Raw genomic sequence first — 15,094 nt, forward strand, 5'->3', positions numbered from 1 at the left:
AGAAAGAAAGAAAGAAAGAAAGAAAGAAAGAAAGAAAGAAAGAAAGAAACAGAGATGGGGATAGTAGGAACCTAGGGACCAAGTACCAAGAGACTTTGCTGGTCCAGGTGGGAGATGGTGAGGCTGGATCCTGGTTGTGCTGAGAACATAAAGGGCATATTCCAGTCGGATTTACCAAACTCCTGGTGGGTGTGGATGCGGCAAGAAAGGCCCTGCTGGTGACCCTGAGCTCCTGCAGGGAGGGAGCTGCCATCAGCTGTGATGAGGAAGACGGAGGTGGGATGGGCCAGGGGACAGCCAGGAGCTGGGTTTGAGCCATGCCCGGGGAGAGGCCTGTGGGATGCAGCTGGGTGAGTGCAGGCTTCAGGACGGGATGAGAACTGCAGAGTTGTGATTACCCGGTCGTGTTCATAGTCATGAGACAGAATGAGATCCCCGAGTGAGTGTAGATGGAGAAGAGAAGGGACAAGGAGGCTCTTGGTAAATCTGTCCCCTGGGGTGTTGGTAGGAGACTTTATTTAGCACCAGAAAAGGCAGTTCCATCAGACTCACAGAAACACCCTCATCCAGGAACCAGGGACTACCTGAATCAAGGGTTAGCTCTCAGGCAAGACCCAGTGGCTGTTCATGATCAGCCGGCAGGTGATTGACGTCCTCCCTGCTGGTCCCAAGACTGCCACCCCACTGCTCATCTGCACCACCAGTTCCAGCTGAGCCCCTGTTTGGTGTAAGAAAAGCCCTGTCTTGCTTTTTTCTGAGCTGCCCCAAAGAGCTACTTTGGCCAGCAGCTGGCTTCAAGGGCATCTATAGCTCTTTCAGGCTCACCGTCTTCCCTCCTCTGGCCCAGAGAACCTGGGCTCTGCGGTGGGACAGAACTGTAGGGAACTTTTCTGGCTCAGCGACACCAGGCAACTGTCCCACCACCCTGGCCCTGTGTCATCCTATACAGGGAGTTGAAGATATTACCTAATATATTGTTTATGAGTCAGGAAACCCAGAATAATAGCAGAAACAAGATAGGTAGGGGTGTGTGTGTGTGTGTGTGTGTGTGTATAAAAATCAAGTTAAGACTTTACCACCCAGGGCACGTGGGGCAGCTCCACAGGCACCTGGACCCAAGCTCTCCTATTCCTCAGCCTTCTTCCTCCTCCTCCTCCTCGTCCAAGATGGCTACCCGAACTACAGCCATCCCGGTGAAGTCGCAGGCACCTGGAAAGAGGGGGCGGAGCAACAAAAGCATGCTCCTCCCTTCACAACTCCTCCCAGAAGTTCCTCAGGGCAGCCACTCACTGACACCAGTTGACTGGAACTCTGTCACTGGGCCATGCTTAACCTCAGACCCAAATCTCACACAAAGGTTTTGGGGTAGCTTGACTGTCTCAGCCATGCCTGCCCTGTGGGACAGGTTAGGGTACAGATGTTGCTACCATCCTGGGACCTGTGGTTGTGAATTTCTGGGTCAAGTGTGAATCCTGGTCACTCAGACCCCCGAGCTCACTATACCTGAGCAGGGCCCATAGTCAAGGTCGATCACGTGCCTCTCTTCTTCCCATCACAGGAATGTCTATAAGGACCTGCGGCAGATCGAGCTGGCCTGTGACTCTCAGGAGGACGTGGACAGCTGGAAGGCCTCATTCCTCCGAGCTGGTGTTTACCCTGAGAAGGACCAGGTGAGGAGTTGCCGTGCCCTGCCCAGTCACACGCCTTTGGCTGAGCTGACCCCGCCCTGGGGGAGGAAGGGAGCTAGGGTCTCACAGGGTGGGTCATTTCCAGGTTGTGTTTGCCAGAACTCACTGAAGGCATGTAGTCAGTACCCTCAAGCAAACAAAGCAGAAAGTGGTGGAGGATTTTTTCATCAGGGCCCAGGAGGTTCTCCAACTAAAGCCAAAGAGAGGGATGAATAGAGACTGGGACCCGATCTGCTTTGTTCTCTCTTCTCCTCCCCTTTCTTGAGGTAGAGTGAACATGGCTGCCCTCAGTCCCCAAATCAACACATTTCAATCCTCAAGTGAGAGGATCTAGCCCACCTTGGGCTCTGGTCACCCTGTGTCCTGGCAGCTCAGGCCAGGGACAAGCAGGCCCACATGGTACTGGCACGGCCATCAGAAGCCAGCCCCGGAGGGTTAGTTGTGGGTGGGACAGGGTAAGCAACTGCCAGGGGAGAGGGGGCTCCCCACGCTCTCCTTAGGCTGCAGTCACCCCTCACCATCTCTGCTCCCACCTTGAAGGCAGAAAACGAGGATGGAGTTCAGGAGAACACCTTCTCCATGGATCCGCAGCTGGAGCGCCAGGTGGAGACCATTCGCAACCTGGTGGACTCCTACGTGGCCATCATCAACAAGTCCATCCGCGACCTCATGCCAAAGACCATCATGCACCTCATGATCAACAACGTAAGTGTCTGGCCGCTGCAGGCCACCAGTCACAGGCAGGGGCCAAGGAGTTGTAGTTAGTCATCACCATTTAAACATCAAAATCAGGATTCCCAGTCTCTTCTGGGAAATTGGAAGGTACAGGCCACACAGGGTTCACACTCCCATTTATCAGGTTATTTACACTAACATGACACAGGTGCACTTCCTCTAAATTAAATTAGTTTTTTTAGTCTTACAATAATCCTAGGAGAGGGATTGCTATCGTCCGGTTTTATAGACAGGAAAATGGGGGCCCAGAGAGTTCAAGAAACCTGCCCCAACACTTGGAGGTGGGATTCAAAGCCAGGCTGAGTTTGTCCCCAGCTTTAGCCTTGGCAGCCTTGGCCTTTTGACAGCAGCAGCCCAGCCCACCTTTACTTTCATCATTAACTGCTTGCCCCGGGACTTGCAAGCCTCTCATTTAGGCCTCTCTTTTGTAAAATGCAGCTGTGCTCATTGTCTCCTATTTTAGGCTTTTTGCTTGGTGGTAGGTACTCAGAAAGCTCTATAGACCAGGTATGATCTGTGTTGTGACTATAAAAGCTGAAACAATGACAGGGTCTAAAGCAAAAATCTCAAGTCCCTTCTCTTATGTTCCATTTTTTAGTCTCCACAGTGGAGATCAGTGTTAAGTTTTGTGCATACCCTGGTATAGTCTTCACAGATAGATGAAATTTATGATATAAATGGTTCTGCGGCCCAAAGTTTAAAACACGTATATGCTTTGGCCCTGCAGGTCTACTTACAGGAATGTCTCCCATAGAGACATTTACCCACATGCCAGTTGAGCACGTACATGGTTATTCTTTTCAGCATTTTGTAGCGGCCAAAGATTTGAAATCTCTATCCTTTCAATAGAATCCATTTAAGCAGAAAGGTATGGAGCATAACAATATACAGGAAGACTCCATTTGTGTTAAAAAGGGGAAGTACATAGGCATTGTGTGTGCGTTGGTATCTCTGGAAGCTTGTACAAGAACCTGCTGAGAGCAGTTGCTTCCCAGGAGGGGAATTCAGGGGGGGCTACGGCCAGTGTGGACAAAGGAGTTTGTGCTCTACCTTTACGTTTTATTTTTCCTTTTACCAGTTTTTCAAAATGTAAATGTTTGAATAGCTGATGCAGTCACACTTAGAAACTATAAAGTGTGGTCATCTTTGTAGATGTTGAAGGTTTGACAAAATTTCCCATATAGACAATTTGAAGGCAAAGTCTTTTGTTATGAGGCGTCACATATCCACTAAATCTATGTATTTCAGTCTCAAGCCACTCTTGACCTTAAAGAGCATGCTTTGGAAGCATCCCCTCTAAAATCAAGAACATCTTGTCCATTTTTTACTTTTATTTAACTTCCTTGTAGAGTTATTAGCCAATGCAGTTAGACAAGAAAAATAATTTAGAAGTGTGAACATTGAAAAAGAATAGGAAAAATTCATATTTGTTGAAGCTCATGCACACATTATAATGTGTACCTAGAAAAACCAAGAAAAGTAACTGAAAAACTACTGTATCCTGTAGGAGGAATCAGGAACAAAGTATAAAAGCAATGAACAGAAACTAGTGCAGTAAATCCTCGATTAACTTTGTGGATAGGTTCTACAATTTTAAGTGAAATGACTTAAAATGAAACCAATCTTTCTGCAGGCTAATTACGTATACCTCCAACTAATATAACTAATATAATATTGTATACCAACTATACTCAGATTTTAAAAACACCATAGGCTAATTGGTATCTATTAATAAGGATTAGGTTCCTAGGAAATTGCACTAATGATATAATCAAATGACATTGAACTAAAGAACATTATTGGAGGACCTGCTATAGTTTTCAAACAAAAGCCAGTTTGAAGATAAAGTGATAGCAGAAAAGATAGTAATAAAAGAGAGATGCTTTTAGGAATACCGTTAATAAGAATCTCCTGAAATGTGTTGGAAGAACACTTGAAAGCATCCAAAGGAACTTGGAAGGCAGCTAGGTGGAAGGCTCACCTGTGTTTTAAACATCCTACATGTTCTACAATAAAGACAAAGAAAGCCCTACCTAGTGTGGTGGATGCTTTTTCAGCCAGTCGCAAAAGTAAGCTGAGTACATGGTCAGTGTGGTGGGAATCCCTGACCTCTCCTACCCTTGTCCCCAGACAAAGGCCTTCATCCACCATGAGCTGCTGGCCTACTTATACTCGTCAGCAGACCAGACCAGCCTCATGGAGGAGTCAGCTGACCAGGCCCAGAGGAGGGATGACATGCTGCGCATGTACCACGCACTCAAGGAGGCGCTCAACATCATCGGGGACATTAGCACCAGCACTGTATCTACGCCCGTGCCCCCGCCTGTTGATGACACCTGGCTCCAGAGCACCAGCAGCCACAGGTCTGTGAGGCCTAGACGCCCGCTTGCTGTAGAGGCTGCTGCCTGGGGGTTCCTAGCTCTTCTCCCAACCCACGGGTGGGCAGGGTAAAGGGGCCCAACACAGATAGCACAGCACCCAGGGCTAGTCACAGAGGGAGTTGCTAGCCCACCTCAACCTGAAGGACTGGGAGGGAAAAGGGTTAAAGACCAGCCTGCCTCCTGGTGCCTCCCCTTGCTTCAGCACAGTGAAAGCCAGGGAGGGCAAGGGGCCTGGGCAACACAGCCGGGGTGGGGGTCAGCCTCCTGGGGCACAGAGCACAGCGAAGCATGATGAATGGGAAGGATCTGGACAGCCAAACAGAGGATGTAACCAGCACATCTCTTCCCTGCGACTGCCCCCAAGCTGTTGGGTGGAAATGAGACCCTGGCGCGGGTAATTCAGAGTAGCTGGCAGGGAAACCTGACCAGTGCAAGGGCGGGCAAGTGGTGGGAGGAGAGAGCAGGATGGGTCAGGGAAACCTCATGGAAGGTGTCAGCTCCACTGACACCTCAGGGAACCACAGCTACTTAGCGAGAGAAAACAGCATCCAGCCTGGGGAGCAGCAGGTGCTCAGGCCCAGGGGTATCCCGTGGGCCACCTGGGGCATGGGCTCGCGACCTCTGGAATTCATTTGTAGAGTAGAGCTGGGCTTTGGTAGGATTTGCAACTATGGAGGGTGAATTGGAGGAAGCACGGAGGTTGGGAGACCCAGGCAGGGCCAGTGAGAGAGAAATGTCTGAAAGTGAAGTCAGAGGGAAGCAGGAGCCCTTGGCGAAGGACAGATTTTGGGTGGGAGGACAGCCCTCTGTAGCAGGTCTAGGGGGCGGGCAGATGAGCCCAGTTTACCTGCACTGCCCCTTGCCCAGGATCAGGTGCTCACCCACATCTCCCGGGGCAGTAGCTGGTGCCAGCCTGTTACAGAGGCAGCTACCTGGCCCGCTTCAGGCTTCTGTATCCAGGCTGGCATGGCTGGTGCTCCTGACCACTGTTTTCAGCTCACATTTTCTTTCTTCCACAGCCCCACTCCACAGCGCCGACCCGTATCTGGCGTGCATCCCCCGAGCCGGCCCCCAGCAGTGAGGGGCTCCACCCCAGGGCCTCCCCTGATACCCGTGCCGGTGGGGGTAGCAGCCTCCTTCTCAGCACCTCCCATCCCATCTCGGCCCGGACCCCAGAGCGTGTTTGCCAATAATGACCCCTTCTCGGCCCCGCCTCAGATCCCATCTCGGCCTGCTCGGATTCCACCCGGCATCCCCCCCGGAGTGCCCAGGTAAGTCTGGCCCCCTTAATGCCCTGCAGAGTCACCGGTCTGCATCCTGCAGGGAATAGAGGAGTCACCAGCATCTGCACTTTACTGGTGGGGAAACAGGCCAAGAGAAGCCCAGTTGACTGCCCAAAGTCATGGAGTGGTGGAGTCAGGTGACTCCAAGGCTCCAAGGTTGTCCACACGGCTTGGGACCCTCACACAGGGTTTTGGCTTTTGCTTCCTTATTCAGGACACACATCAGTTATGGCATAACCCTGCCCTCCTCTCCCCACCTTGCAGGCCAGGCTGTCTTCTCCCCACTTGTCCAATGAGGAACCTGAGGTTCAGGGTTGGTGGGGGACGTGTCCAGGGTCACAGAGCAAGCGACTGAAGGGGTACCAAGGCCTAAGCTTGGCAAACTCCTTCCTGGCACCTTGGCAGCCTTCCTTCAGAGCATCTAGCAAAGGGCAGCAACCTGGGAAGGGGTGGTGGGGCCTGGGTCGTCGTCGTCGTCCTGCTTGCAGCCTCACTGCCGTCTCCCCCTCCCTGTCTGTTTTTATTCTCTTTGCAGCAGAAGACCCCCGGCTGCCCCCAGCCGGCCCACCATTATCCGCCCAGCCGAGCCGTCCCTGCTCGACTAGGCTGCGGGGCTTTTTCGCGGGGGTTTCTTGTGCGCCCTTGGTGCAGGAACTTCAGTGGTCCGGGCCCCTCTGCCGCCCCGGCCCTCCCACCCCTGTGCCAGGACCAGGCTTCCCCGACTCTTTCCTAACCCTGGCCAGTCAGGGGCTGTCCTGGTCCCCATCCCCAGCTGGATACAGCACTGAATGAAGGGGCCCTGGAGCCCTAGTGTGGGAGGACCGTGGGTGTTGCACTTTGGGGGATGAGGCATTGGGTAGCAGGGGAAGGAACTGGACCCCCGAGCACCACCTTCGGTGAGGGATCCCAGTTAGTATGGGTTAGACTCACCCAAGGGCTCCTCTGGCCTAGAAAGCCTGAGTAGACCAGGCCTTCTGGAAACTGGGCACCAAGGACACCTGTACCCCTAGTCCTTGTTGGGGTGCAAGTAATGTATCCACTTCTCAGCAGCAGGAGGTTCTGGTGGCAAGCCAGGAATGGGTCCAGTGCTGCCTGCCCTGCCCAAGTTGTACATACTCCTTCCTTGGTCGTATTAACCACACGGCCCAGCCTTGGCTGCCAGAGGTGCCTTTGCCAGGTCCAGAATCCTCAGCTCTCCTGGCCTTACTCTTTCTCTTCCCTCAGCCCCTCTCTCCTCCTGGGTCCCCAGAGCGGCTGGGCTCAGGGCTGAGTGGATAAAGAGACTGGGGGTCCCGTGGCTCCTACCCAGGCCTCCCACACGGGGCGGGCCCCAAGTGGCCGCTTTCTGAGCAGACCTCGCTCACTGCTCGCTCGGTTTGACCACTGTAAGTGCCTGCACTCTGTATCCTATTAATAAACTAAAATAAAGGGAAGAAGCTTCTGGTGGCTGCTGTGTGGGCTTTTGTGTTGGTGTTCAGGCAGAGGATGTGGGCTGCTTGCTTTCCCCCAGGAAGCCTCCAAGTAGGACCCCACCCTTCCCACCATGGGCTCCCCAACACCTCACTCATGGGGGCTCTGCTCTTTTGGGGAGGATTCATTTCTTCCAGAGGAATCCATGCTCTAGAAGGGAGAGCTTTTACTTTCCTTAAGACCTCAAGAGTTGAGACAAATACCCCCCACCATCTCACCTCACTACACAGAGGCCTGGAGGGGGCATCAGAATCACTGAGTGGAGAGGGAATCCTAGCCCTCCGCCCCAAACTGTGCAGTGGTCAGGCCCTCTCTCCGCCTCAGAGTCCTGAGCACTTCCTACAAGTCCCCTCTTCCCCGTCAGGGCTCCAGGCCTTCTGGCCCAGCCTGGGACACAGTTCAACTTTGCTTTCTGATTTTTCTCTTATGCCCAGGCGACCACCTCCATCGGCTCCTGCCAGACCCTTCTTCTGAGCTTCGTGGGAGATCCCTCCCGCCTGCCTGGCTGCCCTCTTGGGGGCAGGTCTGATCTGGCTCGTGTCCCTGAGCCCCAATCACCAGGCTCTGTGATTTTCTGACCATAATTTATTGGCTACGGTCCCCAGGCCAGACCGCCCTTTGTTCTGTGAGGCTCCTGTGCAGGCTTTGGCCAGGCCACCCCTCAGAACTGTCTTGGGCCCCTGCAGGGGGAGCAGGAAGGGCAGGTGGTCTTGGAGGCTCCGCTCCTGGAATTCTGTTACCGGACCTCACACCTAGCCCATGCTGGGCCGAGGGGCCGGCTCCTTCCTGTTAATAAAGTAACTGTCCTGGCAAGAACACTGCAGCTGAGTTTCCTTCCCAACCCCTGGCATGAGCAACACCCTCAGCAGCAGCAACAGGACATAGGTGGAGCAACAAGGAGAGGATGGAAGGCAAGGGGCCCCATGAGCAAGAGGCCTCCCACCACCACCACCTGGCTCATAGGGCCAATGGGGACGGGAAGGGGAAGCTTGCTTCCTGGGCCCCACCCAGCACCAGGCAATGGTGGTGCAGCTGGGAGGCTGAGGCTAAGGCACATTTACAGCAGGAGACAGAGGTGGGGCCAGGGAACCCCAGGGCTGCATCCAAATGCTGCAGTGCCCATCCCTGACCCCACATGCACAATTTCCAGGAAAGCAGACGCAGCCACTGAGCCACCCTTCTGGATGGCCCAGACCTGCAAGCCAGCCAGTGTTCTGGTGCAGAAGGGAAGACACACAGGGGCCACATCTCAAGCCCAGAATGTATGGCTTCCCCTCGCTAGGAACTAAGATGGTGAAGGGACCCCCCGCAAGTCTTACACACATGCACCCTGCTGTCCCTTCTTTTCCCTGTTCTTCCTTCGGGGCAGGGGCTACGTAGGCACAGGGCGCTTATCCTGAAAGAAGCGCTTGAGTGTGCAGACCTGCAGCACAGCCACTAGCAGCAGCACAGCCACGTTCACAGCCGACCAGAAGTTGACCCGTTCCAGGTTGCCCTCCTGCAGGTTGCGGTCACGTGCCTCAAAGGCTCGCAGCAGTGTCAGCATCTGGATGCTGCGCTCCAGACGGGTCCTCATGGTCTCAATAGACTCCTGTGGAACAAGGGAGGATCAGGGTCAGGCCTCTGTCCTTTGGAGAGCAAACACCAATGAAATGAGGAAATGTGAGAGTCCATGTTGCAGGAGGACAGAGAGCTGAGAGCAGACTCTGCCCAGGCTGCCTGCCTGAGTCTTAACTCATTCTGCCACTCACTGGCTGTGAAAACATGAGCAAATTAATTAACCTCTCTGGACCTCAGTTCCCTCTTCAGAATTGCTATGAAAACTGAATGCTTAAATAAGTGTAAAGAATGTATTTACTAGTGATAACAGCACGGTTGCTGAAGCCAGGCTGCCTGGGTTCAACTACTGGCTCTGCCAGTTGCTAGCTGTGTTTTCTTATGACAATTATTTAGCCAGCTTGTGCCTCAGTAAAAGAGGGAATGATTTGAGGACAGTAGTTCATAGGATGTTTATGGAGATTTAATAAGTTATATAACCCCTTAAAATCAGGGTTCACACCTAGAAATGTGGTAATTTTTTTTGTGAGCTGCTACAATTAATACAAGTTGGGGGCACTGCTGCTAGGAGAGGCTAAGTCAGGCTAAGGAGGACTCTAGCCAAGGCTGGAGGTCAGGGACACACTGCGGCCCAATGCCAGAGATCTGGTAGGAGTCACGCCGTCTCAGCCTGGACATACCTTGATGTCCTCCATCTTGACATCCAGCATCTCCTCAGGCTCCACGACCTCTGCCCAGCCTTCGACCTCCTCATCGTCCTGCAGGCTGTCAAAGATGAGTTCGAAGAACACCAACTTCTCGGAGATTGTGCTGAACGAGTTGTCAAAACACAGCTTGTAGTCCCCAGCCTCCGTAGGTTCTATCCTGGGTAGATAGGCAGACACACAGATATGACCCTGAATGGCCACCACCGGACTTTGGGAAACACACAGGGCGGTAACCGGAGGCTGCTGGGGAGGGGCAGGGCTGTAACCGAACCCCAGCAGGCTGCGGGACTGAACTCACGTGTGCACCCCATCTGCCTTGCGGGACTCACTGACCAGCAGCACGCCCTGAGGGCTCTCCAGGGTGAAATCCACATCCAGCCCAGCACCTCCGATCACCTGGGGGGACAGGTAAGAGCAGTTGAAGGGCTAGGGATAGGCCAAGAGCACCTACCAGAGAAAGCCAGGGTTGGATAACTGCGCAGACCCAAACAGACCACTAGGGACCTACCTGGGCACTGACACCCACACCTGCAACCGGGTCCTGTCCCCACCCGTTCTTCGGGCCGCGATCTGTGCCAAGGCTGCGCCCTCATTGATTTGCCAGCTTTAGGATCGACTCTGGTAACACTCCCGTCGGAAGTCCTTGATCGGCTTTTACCTGGCCACGCCCCTGGCTTGCCACGCCCCAAATGAGACTACCGGTCCAGCCTTTAGCCCAAGGCCCCCCAAAATTCTGTTGATCACGCCCTTTCTTGCAGCGCACCCTGACCACGCCCACCAGCCCAATCTTACACGACTTGGCCACACCCACGGCAGAGTCCGACACTATGAAGGCCTCTATTTTTCCCGATGGCCCGCCTCCCGGCTGTCACTCTGGCCCCGCCTTCGTCCATTATTCCCACCCCTTCCGCTCCCACGCGTTGTGCCCGCCCCCTCCGTCTGACTCAGGTCCCTCCCCCACGCTCTTTCGCACAGGCTCCTTCCTGCCCCTTCCCTCTCAGGAAAGCCTCGCCGTAGCTACGTGGCCACGCCCCCTCCTCTTGCCTCCGCTCGCTCTCCGGCCCGGGACCCTCTACCTGGTACTCGGTCTCGAGGCTTGCGTTGGCAGGAGCAGACTGGTAGAAACACTGTTTCCTCCCCGCAGGCAGCAGGAACGTGAACTCGCCGTCCTGGATCGGTGGGGGCCCTGCCCCTCCCACCTCCACTGACAGCAGTAGTAGCCACAGAGCCAAGGTTAGGGCCGCACCGGCCGCCATCATCTAGATCATACTCGCGTCTGCTAACGGGTAGCGGCTCCTTTAAGGGCTAGACCTGCCCCTCTGCTATTCGACGAAGCTCATTGGCAACCGCTTCTGCCCGTTTTTCGAAACCAGCAGACTCAAAAGTGAAGGCCCCCTAGTGTATGTGGCTGCCCAAGTGAATGCCTGATGTCCCCGAAAACATTCAACCTTTTAGAGGCATTATTGTATGAAAGGCCTCAACTTTTAGTCTCAATTGCTGGTGAAGGAAAAAATAAGTACTGTAATGGTGTGTTCCTCTCAGGCCGACATAAAGACAACTAAGGTAGAGGCGGCCGGGTCCTTCTAAGGCACAGTCTTGCGGATTTTCAAAGGTGGAGCACGACGACCGTTGGACTATCCCGTCTGTATGGAGCTAGGCCAAAATAGAGGCTGGGCGTGCCCCTGCACGCGAACTGAAGGTCTCATGTATAAAAGGCTCTACTGGGGTAGGGTGGAGAGTTTTTCATATTGACCGGTGTATCACGTTATCCCTGGTCTCTGAGCAGAGCCTGAGCTTCGAAGCCCGACTTCCTATTCCCTTTGCGCCTTAGAACCATCACTCTATCAGTTTCCTCTTCTGTAAGTTGGGGGTGATGAGAATTGAGTGAGATGAAGCCCTGGTCCATAGCGAGCTCTCTTTTTCTTACATAGTCACTAGAGGGGCGTGGCCCGAAACGGCCACCCAAGGGTCTCAAATTTGGGGGCCAGATGGTATGCAGAATGATTCCAGTGGCCCAGGGTAAGAAAAACGAAACCCAGGTTCTTAGAATCAGCAGAGAAGAGATGGAGAGTGTGGGCCTGAGAGCCAAAATGAGATAATGCTTGTTTAGTGCTTGACACGTCGTAGACCCTCATTATCTGTTACATTCTAGGTTTATCATCCAACCATTTAACCTCCTCCTTAGTCTGTCTTAGAGGATTTGGAGACGACCTCCCTCTGGGAAGCAGACAAATAAGCAAAGAAGTCATTGGAGGAATGGACTCTGCTTGGTGATTCCGTATAAACATAAGAAAAACTGTTTAGACGGAAATTTTGAGTCTTTAAAGATAGTACCGGGAGAGGTTGGCAGATGGTGACAATTACTCTTCAAATACAGCTGATGGCTGTCAGCATCTTCCTGCATTTGGAGAACTTGGGGAAGTTACGCCACTTTGTAATGTCTGAGTTTACATTTACGTATGGTTGTGCTTGGTATTTTGTTTCACTAGTATCTCTATCATTCAGACTCTCCTTGGACATTTTGTGGAGAAAGAGTGATTTTTTTAATGGATTTATTTAATGAGTATGTTTATGTAGTAAACATTAGTACATAAAATTAGCCATTTTACAGGGAATAATTCAGTGGCAATTAGTACATTCACTATGCTGTGCAACCACCACTTGTACCGACTTCCAAAACATTTTCATCAGCCCAAAAGAAAAGAAAACCCTGTACCTGTTAAGCAACTATTCTTCATTCCCCCATTCACCTCAGCTTCTGGCAACTGCCAATCTGCCTATGTGGATTTACAGATTCTGGATTTCTGATAGAAGTGGAATGTGTGACCATTTGGCTAATTTCACTTATAAAATTTATAAGTGAATTTATAAATTAACATAATATTTTCAAGGTTCATCATCATGTATCAATATTTAATTCCCTTTTTGGCTGAGTAGTATTGCATTATATGGATTATCACAATTTCTTTAACCATTCACCGCTGATGGACATTTGGGTTGTTTCTACCTTTTGTGTATTGTGGATAATGCTGCTTTGAACATGTGTGTATTTTTTGTTTGTTTGTTTAGTATCTGCTTTCAATTCTTTGGGGTATATACCTAGAAGTGGAATTACTGGGATCATATGGTAACTCTACATTTAACATTTTTAAGGAACTGCCAAACTGTTCCACAGTGTATGCACTATTTTACATTCCCACCAACCATGCATGAGGGTTCTAGTTTCTCCACATCTTCATTGACACGTTATTTTCTATTTTATTTTTATTATAACCATCCTAATGGGTGTGAAGCTGTATCTCATTGTGGTTTTGATATACATTTCCGTAATGATGTTGAGCATATTCTAACATGCTTGTTGGCCATTTGTATATCTTCTTTGGAGAATATATATTCATTTTGCCCATTTTAAATTCAGGTGGTTTGTCTTTTTGTTGTTGAGTTATAAGAGTTTTTATATATTATGAGAGAAAAAAAGAAGAAAGAAATGAAAAACCTCTCTTACTCTGCAGATCTATGAAGTTTCAGTGCTTCATCAGGGCATTTCCAGCTCTGCCTTAGCCTTCGCTTCCTATCTGTGCTGAACAAGAGATCAGCCAGAGGTGAAAGCTTGTCTTCTCAGGTCTTTTCTGAGCCTTTGTCTTGTGTTGGGCATGCACAATACTTTCTAAATTCCCCAGTATATATGGATACTTTTGAATGCTCTAATTGCCCAAAGAAACTTTCACCCTAGCTTTTCCTCCCAGCTTTTATTAAGAGCATGTCTATCATTGTCCTCAGTTGTAATCTTTTGCCTGAGGCAGCTGTGGGTCTTCCTTTGCCTACACTGTCTTCCAGGAGTGCATTCTGAGTCAAACAGACAAGTGTTTATAATTGGAGTCAGTCTTGCAGATAACCCTCAGATGTGTCAGAACAGACAAACACAATGCTGGGAGAACGAGGGCTGCTCCCTCAGGAACCAAAGGCCAGGGCCGCATACTGAGGACACAGGCTGCTGCCTTCAAGGCCTGCCTTGCTCGGGAAGGAGCCGAAGGAAGGGCACAGAAAACACAAAGCTTTCCTGCCACACTGATGTTGCTTTTTCTCTGATTGTGCATTTGCTTGGTTGGCATAAACCTTTTCCAGAGTTTGGATAAAGTTGATTCTGTCTTTGCTCAGTTCATCAATGTTTCTGGGGAGAGACAGGCCCTTGGGACTACTAACTTTTCCATTTTCACTGATATCTGGGGTCTGAATGGGTGATTCTTATTTCCTTCAATTAAAGAAAAACTTCCCCCTCTCCTATTATTCAATGAATATTTACTGAGTATCTGACACTGAATAAAGCAGGCACTGTGTATGTCCTTGGGGAGCTGTCTTCCTAGTGTTGCTCCACTAAGATGGTTTTAGATAGTCATTGATGCTAAGAAGTAAATGCTGGGTTGTACATGGGTGTCTTATTTAACCTGGGTGGAATCAGGGAAGACTTTCTGAGGAGGTAGCATTGAAGCTCAGACTTGAAGAAGAGAGAGGAGACAAACAGACCAGTGCCCTGAGGTCAGAAGGCACTCAGAGGGTTCATGGGGCAGAAAGGAGGCGAGAGGCGTGATGGGAGTGAGAAGAGTAACCAGAGAACAGATGGGAACAGTCAGCACAGGTCACATCATGAAGGGTCCCTCTTCTGTTTGTAGTGTTGGCCTAGAATCTTAGCCTCGGGTTCTTACAACCATGGGGAGTTGGCAGCCTCACTTCCAAAAGATTCCAAGAATGTGTGCTGGGCAATCTGTGTGTGCTCACCACCAGAGTGGTTCTTCACCCGTCCCTGCACCGCTCTATGCCCTGGAAGGCTGACCTCTATACACTGGATCAACCTGGTTGCTTGGGTTCAGCTCTGGCAGGAGATCTGCGACCTGGAGGAGAGGAAGAACTAGGTGTATACCCCCTGGCTCCCACCATGTTGGTCTCTATCTCTCTACCAAAGCCTGGAACTTCATCTCTCCAAACTCCAGGACCGCTTCGTCCCCAGCAACTTCCGGCCTGGGCTCGTAACAGCCCCCACAACCCAGGAGTCACCATCCCTTGTTGATTTTCCTTCATCCTGTCCATGACTCCTCAGTTGTGCCTCTTAAGGACAACAGCTGTGTGACAGGTGACTAATACAGGCATGTTTTGCTGTTTTTCTGAGCTCAATTTCAGGTTATCAAGTCCTACACCATATTAAATGCTTCCAGGATGAAGTCCTTAAACACATCCAGGGTCCTTCACACGCATAATTCCCTATCCCTAGCTTGCCT

At 51.2% G+C, this 15,094-nt stretch overlaps 2 protein-coding genes across 14 annotated transcripts in view; one reads left to right on the forward strand and one right to left on the reverse strand.

Moving 5' to 3' along the window:
* DNM2 (dynamin 2) overlaps positions 1-8,373 on the forward strand; it is an 85,736-nt gene extending 77,363 nt beyond the window's left edge. For 2 of the 12 annotated variants that reach the window (XM_054562101.1, XM_054562106.1), the window contains 5 exons: positions 1,559-1,670; positions 2,229-2,393; positions 4,554-4,786; positions 5,824-6,075; positions 7,992-8,373. In XM_054562101.1, the coding sequence (XP_054418076.1) occupies positions 1,559-1,670; positions 2,229-2,393; positions 4,554-4,786; positions 5,824-6,075; positions 7,992-8,031 (802 nt within the window). In that variant the 3' untranslated portion in view covers positions 8,032-8,373. Of the gene's footprint in view, positions 1-1,558; positions 1,671-2,228; positions 2,394-4,553; positions 4,787-5,823; positions 6,076-6,622; positions 7,575-7,991 lie in introns of those variants that run through there. The other 10 variants (XM_054562098.1, XM_054562099.1, XM_054562096.1 and 7 more) reach the window with 9 other exon arrangements.
* On the reverse strand, positions 1,118-11,173 carry TMED1 (transmembrane p24 trafficking protein 1). Of its 2 annotated transcripts, XM_054562108.1 has the most exons (5): positions 10,898-11,173; positions 10,120-10,217; positions 9,795-9,978; positions 8,981-9,148; positions 1,118-1,209 (listed from the first exon to the last, which is right to left on the reverse strand). In XM_054562108.1, the coding sequence occupies exons 1-5, from the start codon at positions 11,078-11,080 to the stop codon at positions 1,180-1,182; spliced, it is 663 nt and encodes a 220-aa protein (XP_054418083.1). In that variant the 5' UTR covers positions 11,081-11,173; the 3' UTR covers positions 1,118-1,179. The 2 variants fall into 2 exon arrangements, with proteins under 2 accessions (XP_054418083.1, XP_054418082.1); XM_054562107.1 differs by lacking the exon at positions 1,118-1,209 and having other exon boundaries at positions 8,128-9,148; positions 10,898-11,169.
* Positions 11,174-15,094: the final 3,921 nt, after the last annotated feature.

Source organism: Pteronotus mesoamericanus, unplaced genomic scaffold, assembly GCF_021234165.1.
Source record: "Pteronotus mesoamericanus isolate MK-2021 breed Mesoamerican mustached bat unplaced genomic scaffold, CSHL_Meso_final scaffold_636, whole genome shotgun sequence".
Lineage (NCBI taxonomy): Eukaryota > Metazoa > Chordata > Mammalia > Chiroptera > Mormoopidae > Pteronotus > Pteronotus mesoamericanus.

Bases quoted from the DNA above. Each gene is read 5' to 3' on its own strand.
- TMED1 (XM_054562107.1), bottom strand. From the start codon at position 11,080: ATGATGGCGGCCGGTGCGGCCCTAACCTTGGCTCTGTGGCTACTACTG. The intron at 9,979-10,119 runs GTGAGTTCAGTC...CTATCTACCCAG, and splicing joins AAGGCAGATGGGGTGCACAC to GATAGAACCTACGGAGGCTG. The intron at 9,149-9,794 runs GTATGTCCAGGC...CTTGTTCCACAG, and splicing joins TCAAGATGGAGGACATCAAG to GAGTCTATTGAGACCATGAG.